The sequence below is a fragment of the Ammospiza caudacuta genome, chromosome 1 (assembly GCF_027887145.1).
Source record: "Ammospiza caudacuta isolate bAmmCau1 chromosome 1, bAmmCau1.pri, whole genome shotgun sequence".
NCBI classification, from domain to species: domain Eukaryota; kingdom Metazoa; phylum Chordata; class Aves; order Passeriformes; family Passerellidae; genus Ammospiza; species Ammospiza caudacuta.
The window spans coordinates 35827708-35837027 of NC_080593.1; the positions used below are offsets into that span (position 1 = coordinate 35827708).

Consider the following 9320-nt stretch of genomic DNA (forward strand, 5'->3'; position numbering starts at 1 on the left):
AACACAGGACATTAGTTAGAAGCATCTCTATTGATACGGAATAAGAGACAGAAAGTGGGAGACAGCAATTTGCCATAAACTGGTGGAAGTTCCTCAAAGAAGATGGGGTCAGAGCTGTCGCCACCTTTCCCCTTCCTTCACACAGAATGTGACTGAAGGGAAGTCCTGCTGCTGAAACTGTAAAATCTATTAAGGGGGATTTCCAGTGCCCTGGCTCAGCTGACAAATAATTTGTTTTGTCTTTGCCTAGCAGGGATTTTCCATGCACTGGGCTCTTGTTTGCTATGTAAGTCATCCGAGTATTTGTTAGTGTCATAGCCAGAGCCAGATGATGTTTATTCTGCTAACATCCAGCCGGGCTCCGGCAGCACTCATTGAGGTCAGGGCTTTATTTATAGAAGCAGATATACATTGAGATTCATTTTCTTCCCCTTGCTGTATTCTGCCTAAACTAATCCAAAACTGAAAGAAACATGCAGACATGCAAGTAATAAACTAATTGGGCCAGATCCATGCCTTAGCACAGCACCACAGAGGCCAATGGAAAAAAAAGCATTTTTGAACAGCTGAGGATCTTGCCCATTATTTCTTATGGGGAAGGGAAGGGAGGGGTTTAAAACCAGAAATTATAAAGCAAAAAGCAAAACCGACCAAGCAACAAAATATCCTGACTTGTGGCAGAGCAGATCTGCAATGCAAAATCCCTCAGCTGGGATCTGCAATTCGAAGGGGTTTTTTTCCTCCTGTGTTCCCAATCACCAGAAAGTGCAAGAATCAGAGTGCAGAGTGCTCCAAGCGAGGAAAAGTAATGACTTAAAGCAATTTACCTGCTGAAAATGAGAAGACATTGTCAGCGTACGGAGTCTGAGGCAAAGCAAAGCAGAAGAAAAGCAGCAGGTAAGATCCCGGGAAAAGCGGGCTGAGCACCAACATGCTGGCTGTGCCCTGGCAGATCCCACCTCAGAGGCACAAGGCTGCTTTGGGTCTCTCTCTCTCCCCTCTCTCCCTCTCTGCCTTGCCTGCTCTCTGCCTCTGCCCTCACTATGGGATGCGTGTGTCTGTCTGTGTACGTCTCTCTCTCCCTCTCTCTCTCTCTCTTCCCCCTCCCTCTCCATGCCTTTAGGAAGAAGGAATGCCAACCATTTCCCATTAAATCTTCTCCTTACACTAGACACAGTTATATTTAACTCCTGTGCTGGATCAGTTGCCCCTATTGTGGACATTAGCTGCTAAAACTGAGGCATGGGGGATTCTGCTTTTGCCAACAGAAGCAAAAAGCCTCTTTGGATAATAATAATGATGAGCAGCAATGGGAGAAATTAAGAACTGGGCTGTAAAAAGAATCCTTCGGTACAGGCAACCAGGCACTGGCACATCGAGATGGATAAAATCCCTGATTGATCATCTCCTACAGGTCACTAATTGCCTTAATGAGAGATGAGCAGTGACCTACCATCTGCTCATCCCTGGTAGCTACGCGTGTTGCGTTCGTGTACAGAGTGCAGCTCAGGGTGAGGGATGCCACAAGGGCTTCATGAACCCACAAACACATTATTGTTTTGGATCTAAGTGAAAATGACGGTATCTCTGACAGTGCCAGACATTGCAGGATTGCAGAGTTCACTGATGGGCTGCAAGAGGGGAAGAAACAATACAAGTGCCATGATGGGGTGAATTAAATGCTATCAGCTCTGGGGTGGAGATGTACAACACAATACACAGCGCACTGTGAAGAAAATAAACCTCCTCCTCTCTGAAAACCATCAGGTGCCCTTGCTACCTGTACAAAAGTTTGGGGTTTCTGTGCCTTATCGCAACATGCAGGGCTTTACAGAGTAACTTGTGCCCTCTGAATAAGTAGCAGAGACATCTTCCTCTCTGCCTGGAATCTGACAGTGGTTTCCATGAAAATCAGAGGTACACCCTTTGCTGTGAAAAACATTACTCTCTCCCAGATGGAGATGGGCAAAGAAAACCACTGTTTATAGTTTCCCCCAGAAAAATGTGAAAAATACTTTGGATTAATTATGGAATTGATTTTTTTTCCCATTTGAGAAGAGTTCTCACTGACAGAAATGGTGACATGTTCCCCTGGGTATTAATTCCACTGAAGAGCAAAGTGAGATATTTCCACAATTCAGGTTAAACAGTCTCGGCTGTTACTTTCAACATACTGCAAACATATTGACAAAATTTTCTGAATGTAATGGCTAAATGGGAAGAATCACATCTGCCCTAGACATTTTTATCACTAAAGGAAATGCTTAATATAACCATAATGCTTTCTAAAATCTCTTTCCAGTACTGCAATATTTTGGATAACATATTTTCTATTTTAATTTAATCTTATCCACTTTGTTCCACTGTCTGTTACTTTTTAGTATTTGGCTTTTCTTAGTGAAGAGAGTAATTTGGTGTCTTTCTTCTTTGACCAAGATAACCATGGATTAAGTGAGTGCCATTAGTTCTCTTGGCATGCTGCATCTCAGTGGGAAAGGAATAGCTCTTGGGAAGTTTATCATCACAAGCCCTAAGCATGCAAAATGAACGTTCAGCTGCAATCCCCATGTCAGAAGTCTGCATGGAGGCTGGAAAAAATTGCTCAAAAGTTAAAATGTCAAGATTGTATTAAAATATTCACCTCTGAAAATAGGTGACCAACACAATAGCTAGTCAAAGGAACTAGTGAATAATTTCAAATCCTGCTGAAATCTTCCTGCAGCCTTTAAGCAATTGAAAATTTCGGTAGAAATTTCCAGTACAAAACAAGTTCTATTTGATAAGGAAATAATTAATCCAATAATAATAGAAAGAGCGAAGATCATGCAGTAGGACTAATATCTTTCCCCTCCTTCTATACTTCTATACCTATCAGAGGTAGCCAGAGGTGATACAGAGAGCCAGGGCTGCTTCAGAGTTACAAAAAACACATAAAGTTAGCTTTGCAGTCAATTTTTAAATAGAGACTTTTTAATCCACTTATTGCAGTGGACAGCCCTGATTAAAATGGAGGTTTTGTCAATGTTCTCCTTCAGCATAGCATCTCCATCACTCTGATCCTGTTTGACCTGAAATGGTTCTCAGCCAATGAGAGAAGAAAGCTCTGTGGGCACACCCTCTTCTGTGGGAAACACACCATCACCCACAAAAACTCAAAATGAGATGTTTGGACTTATATTCATTTGAAGAGACCTCTTCTTCATATGTAGTTCCATTCCCTCTTTAGATTTTAGTGGAGAGCTCTCATTACAGGGCAGCGAGCCAGGCCATGTCAGAGTGCAAGTCCTGTGTTCTGTTTCCTCTAATTTTGAGGTGTTGGCCTTGCCAGCTGAGCCTGCTGGCAGGGTTGGCAGTGGTTTCACAAGAGAAGGACAAAGTCCATTGGAAATAAAATGGACAATAGCTGTGGCCTTACTGATTGGACTCAGGCAGGTGGCAGCACAGCAGAGTGACATTCCCTGCTCCAGGCTGGATGGCAAGGCTGCACACCTGGACACACAGCTTCCTTCTGGCCTCTTGGCAGCAGTGCCTGTGGCAGAGAGAATCCTGAGGAGGGAACATGTCACGTAGCAGGGGGACTCTGGCATGAGAGACCTGACAAACGTGCTCTCCAGACCCTGAGAACTTGCTCAGCCAAGCAATGCACTTCTCCAGCTATTCCTTACTTTTTTTTTTTATTTGTGGTAGATACCACAGCAACTAAAAATGCCAAAAGCCAACCAACACATAATGAAAAGAATAGCCTGGAAAGTATGTCTATTCAAGGAGCTGCTGCTTGACCTTTTCAGCCCAAACTTGAACTCTTAGAAGCCTGTGGAGGAATCTGCTGGTGACACTATTATGTAAACAGAATTTATGAACCTTTTTCTATGCAAGAATTAATGAATACTTCTTAAAAAGAAAGCTTCTTCCCAGCCCTGTTCAATTTTGGTTGGCAGGTACTGCATCAATGAGACAAGGTAAAATGAATGTAGTTAAAATACCATCAATCTCAAATTCTTTCATGAACACCATTCTAGTTAGAAGGACAGAGATAATAATGGAATAATTTCGGTCAGATAGGTCATATAGTCCAAACCCCTGTAATAAGCAGGGGCATTTCAACCAGGTTGCTCAGAGCTCCACCCAACCTGAATTTGAATGTTTATAGGGAAGGAGCATCCACAATTTCCTGGGGCAAACTGTTCCACTGTCCCACCATCCTTACCACAAAAAAATTCTTCCTTTTATCTAGCCTACATCTACCCTCTTTTAGTTTAAAACCATTCCCCCTTGTCCTGTTGAAATACTCAATATATAATTTCTAGTTCAAAAGTCTGAAAGCTCTTTTGCTGAGTGGGGCAAAGGTAAAACAGCAACCCCAAGTTAACACAGTAATTCAATAACAGCTCGTGTCTGCAAAGCAGTACAGAAGAATCCTGTTCATTAAATTAGAGCAGGGGCTGGAAAAGAATTTTTATAATTACATTTTCCTTGTGAGGTAGTTATTTAGCAACAATTGTTTTTCACAATAAAAATACCTGTTCAGTTTTGCACACTTGACTCAGTTGTGTCTAACACCTAGATTTAGTGCTATGACAACACAGCTAATGTCACCTTGGGAGATGGTGTCACCTAAAGTACAAAGGCAGCTGCTGAAGCAAAATGATAGTAAGTGCAGAAACCCAGTGAGTGGCTTCACCATTTCCTTGCTGGTGTATTTGAATTTAACTCAGAAGGCCATATAGGAACAGACCCAACTGTGTGATGAAGCAAACCCAAGCACATTCACACTTGATGGAGCTCTGGCTTTCCCACAGCTCCAGCCGCGCCAGTCTCCCAGCTGGGTATCAGGACAGGAGCAGGTGGTTGGCTAAAGGCAAGCCAGCACAAGTCAGTCCTCACATTACCACCCACAGCACGAACAGGGTGAAGGAGGACATTGATGGCAGGACATTGCTGACTAGCAATTTCCAAAAGCAACTCCTTTTTGCAAATTAGGCACTTAATGGATGTTATACATTTCACAACAAGCAGCAGCCTTCTGGCCTCCTCTTTTGTTTGTACTCTCTGGTTCACAGAAATGCAAAAGTGACTAGGGAAGCTGATTTATCTTTACACTCTTCAGAGTGTATTTGTGTATTTGTTTACAGAGCAGCCCAGCTCTCATTCCATGTTTAGAAAGTTCATCTTGAAATGTTAAAACTTAATTCAAAGACTCAGTCCTTCACTTTTTTTTTTTTTCACTCCAATGAGTAATCCCCATGCACACATTTCTATTTTACTGAAAACTATAAAACAAAAGAGGTAAGGACATGATTAAAGCTTATGGGATAATTCAAAGTGACTTCCATCAAAGCTACCAAAAGCACCCCACTTGTGGACTTGTAATGTTGGAGGGCACAACTAAGTAGAACAACTTTAAAACAATAATTCAGGTGCTGACCTTTATGAAAGCACTCTTCTTCCTCTTTTTTACTTCATTTTTCTTTTAAACCTCGCCTTCCAAACTGCAGAACATGCAATGCTTCTTGGATGAGGTGCACTCATCATTCATGCTCACACATATGCAGAGAATAAAGATGTATGTCTAGGATTGTCAGGTTTTGAAAATCTGGGTCAGACATGCAAAACCTTAGGATGACTAATAGAAAAATGTCCTATAGGACAAAGATGATGGCCTTGACAGTCATAGTCCCAGCCAACTGAGGTCTCCAGTCACCACTATGTAAGTAGATAAATTGCCTTCAACATCCTCAGACAGTGAATCACAAACAAGTTACAGCTATCACCCAGTCTGGTCTTGGTACTTGCAACTAGAGGAGATGGAAATTGTGTGCAGGGTAATTTTTTTCATCTTCTTTTCATTTGGATTGTCTACTGCTTTTTACTTTGATTAGTAAATGTCTGCAGAACTCACTGCCTGTACCAGTGTTGCTGCCATGCTGCTGGAGGCACAGAACACAGGAATATCTGGCAGTAATTGGCTCCCACAACTCCTAATTTAAGTGATTTATCATCTATCTTGCCAAAGAGCCAAATGAATTAAGCACCACAAAGCACAATCTTCTTTTTTCTCTGTCAACAGAGAAAATTTAATTTTTTTTTCAGAAAATAATTATTGACATCATTGTTTTAATGCTCACACTAAACTCAGGACTTCTAATTTCTGAGAGTTTCATGGATGCCTGGCAATGCAGCATCCTGCTCCTGACTTTCACACTGCAGTACAGCCCATGACACCACTGAGATGCAAACAAACATGGATCCAAACAGCAGTGCATGCATGCCAAGGAGAGTGCCCCAGACACAGGGATCCTCTATAGAAGGTTGTAGTGCCCTTCAGGTGAGAGGCCAAAGCACCACTAACTCAGGAAAATAATTAATCATGAGTGTAACCACGGGCCTGCAAGTGAAAGCAATGAAGGTGCTTCTGAAATGAAGCACGTGCATAGGTGCCTTGGCAAATCAGGGCCTGAAAAGCTGCAGACACCCTGTCTTTTAAATAACACAAAGCCTCATTTTCCCATGGCTCATTTTTCTCTCTCCTGGATACCTCTGGGCACTAAATGTTTTGGGATCCTGTGACTTACGGAATGCAAAACCAGGAGCAGAGCTGCTAAACTCACTTGGGGAGCAATAGTAGAGAACAACATCCAAGGGTTTACCCAAAGGCTTGACAGAAGAACCAACATTAGAAAGCTGGGGAAAGGTAAAGAAATAGGTCACAGTAGAACAGCAAGAAGAAATAGCAGAATTTTTTTGATTTTTAGGGTGTTATAAGCAAAGGGATGGCTGCAAGTGCTGACCATGACACTACAGCAAGCAGGACTCAGTGGGAGTCCTCAGGCACCATAGCTGCTGGGCAAGCCACATCCATGCTGGAAAACTGTCATCTTTGTAAGCTGATCATGAATCTCAGGCTGATTTTAAAAGAATGCCGGTTCAGGCTAAAGTTTGAGAGGATTTCTCTTTTTACAGGGGTTCAACTTTTGAAGCCCAGCTACAGAGTTACCATGGCAGCCACAGAAAAGGCCTGGGCACTGCCTGTTGCCCAGATTTTCTGGGATGCCAGGGTTGTCATCTCCCCAACACAGGATAACTGAACCTAATCAAATTAGACAAGAGCATTTTCCCAGCACCCTTTGCAGAACCAGGGAACTGTAATTAAGGCTGCATTAGCATTTCCATCATAAACTCCTACTTTTGAAGCTTCACTAATTTGTATTTAAGACCTTAAATACCAAATGGCAATTTGGCACACAGAGACGAAAACTTAAGAGTAAAAACAGCTTCTGCACCAAAATCATTAATACAATCTCTCTGATTTAAATTACATAAAATGAGAGCCAGCATTAGCTGCTCAGGCTGGGTAGATTTAAATTCCTGGCAGGGCTGAAATATTAATTTCACCTAACATACTTTTTACTTATTTTCTGGGAACTTGAAAGATACCCCTGTTTTTGCAGAGAAAGCAGGTGGCTTATGGCCTGGCTAGGGCCCAGCTTTGGCTGGAACCTGAAGTAGGTTCTACCAGTTCTGGTACCAGCACTTCCCAGCACCAAGGCTTATAAAATGCCATACATGCACATTGTCTTCATGACAATGCCAAGGAGACAGAAAACAAATCCTTCAAACACTTAGAAAAGTTCAAATTTAAAGAAAAATATATTTTTAATGTGAAGATTTAATTAAAAGAGGGACTTACATCCAGACATTGTGGAGCTCTAGCTTAGGTCACTGAGTGTGTGTCAACATCACCTCTAGCGCTACAAGGAATGCACAGGTAGGCAAACCCACACAGGAGAACTGAACTACCTCTCTGTCCAACAGTTTTGTTCTCAGGTAGGCCTGCAGGTTATGACAAGTTTCATGCTACAACAGCTGCAGGTAGTCACTGCACAAAATTCACACCCAGGAACAGCAACTGCTTTCTGGAATCAAGAACCACAAAACCTTAGATTGCTGTATAGGTTGGAGACGTAAAAAGGCTTATGTGAGTCTTCCATTATCTTCCTCATGTGGTTTCATTACCAGCACTAGGGGAAATCCCCCATCACTTATGTGCAAAGATGCTCTAAGCTGCTTACATTCGTGTGATCATGGCCATTTATACAATCCTAGATAAGATGCTAATCCATTTCTCCAAATCTCAAGTACAGCAATTCATATCCTGTCTTCAAAGCATCCCTTCTCTGCATCCAGTTTAGAATCTGATCCAAGGTATTATATAAATAATTGCTAGTTAGATTGCTCAGACATTCTATAGCCAACAAACATAAAAATAATTCCAGATTAAACTATGCAACATTTTCAGTAGCATCCTTCCTTGCTTTTTCTATCACCCCCTTAATAAGACTGATCAAACCAAACATTTCTCAAACATATTGGCTCAAGCAAACAGGCTGTCATTTTATCAACTTTTCTTACTTAATTCATCACTATTTTGGGCATCTTAGAGATTCCTGGAAAGAACAGTCACTGAAATAACTCCCATTTATATTAGCATGTGCCATAATTACCTGGAAGGGTCTGCTTTACTGAGGGCCTCTTCAAAGCTTGTCCATCTGTCTGAGGTTTCAATCACATCATCAAAAGAATCAGCAAATGTCTCCTCCAGGATAGCTGTTTCTTACTCATTTTAATATCCACTTATAAGTCAATAAATCAATAGAAGTCACATTCCCAGTTTGCCATGCAGAAGAGCAGCTCTGACACCTGGTCTTACCTCAGAACATTATTAAGTAGAGGAGTGCCAAGCCCTCTTTCCTCTAAGGGCAGCCATCAAGCTCTTTAAACAGCCTGAAAAGAGCTGCAGGGGGGATTTTGATTCCAACATATAAAATAAGAGGTAGCCAGTGCAGAAGATGTATTTCCTAATAAGACTTTTACCATAGCTTCCAGCCAGTGTGTGCTTGTTGCCTATGGGTCCAGAGTGGCAGAGCTGAGGATGCATTGCTGCTTGTTTTGTGTGTACTTGGGCTTTTGAAGGAGAGCTTAAATTCAAATCTGGCCAGACCAAACCTACACCTACCTGACTCCTCATCAAATGGATATGTAGTATGTGCTACATAACAGCTGAAGGCAAGCAGACACCATACACCAAATGCTCACAGGGCAGAGCCTACAGCATTCACTGCAGACTGAAGGTGGAACACAATTACTGAGCAGTTTGGAATTATTGCAAACAAAACCTGTTAGCAAGCTGAGCACACAAGGGGCACAACACATTGTGCTATTTTGTGAGGTGCTGAGACAGTAACAAAAGCCGATTTCCAACAACTGACACAAAATGCTGACATAATTCAAACACACTCATTAAAGAAGAAACAGCATGAAAA

General features: G+C 42.0%; 1 protein-coding gene across 1 annotated transcript in view; it reads right to left on the minus strand.

The window, feature by feature from the left end:
* Window positions 1-933, minus strand: part of COLQ (collagen like tail subunit of asymmetric acetylcholinesterase) — a 38686-nt gene extending 37753 nt beyond the window's left edge. Inside the window, exon 1 of the mRNA XM_058814282.1 lies at window positions 828-933. Coding sequence (XP_058670265.1) covers window positions 828-933 — 106 coding nt within the window. The remainder of the gene's footprint in view (window positions 1-827) is intronic.
* Between the last annotated feature and the right edge of the window lie 8387 nt (window positions 934-9320).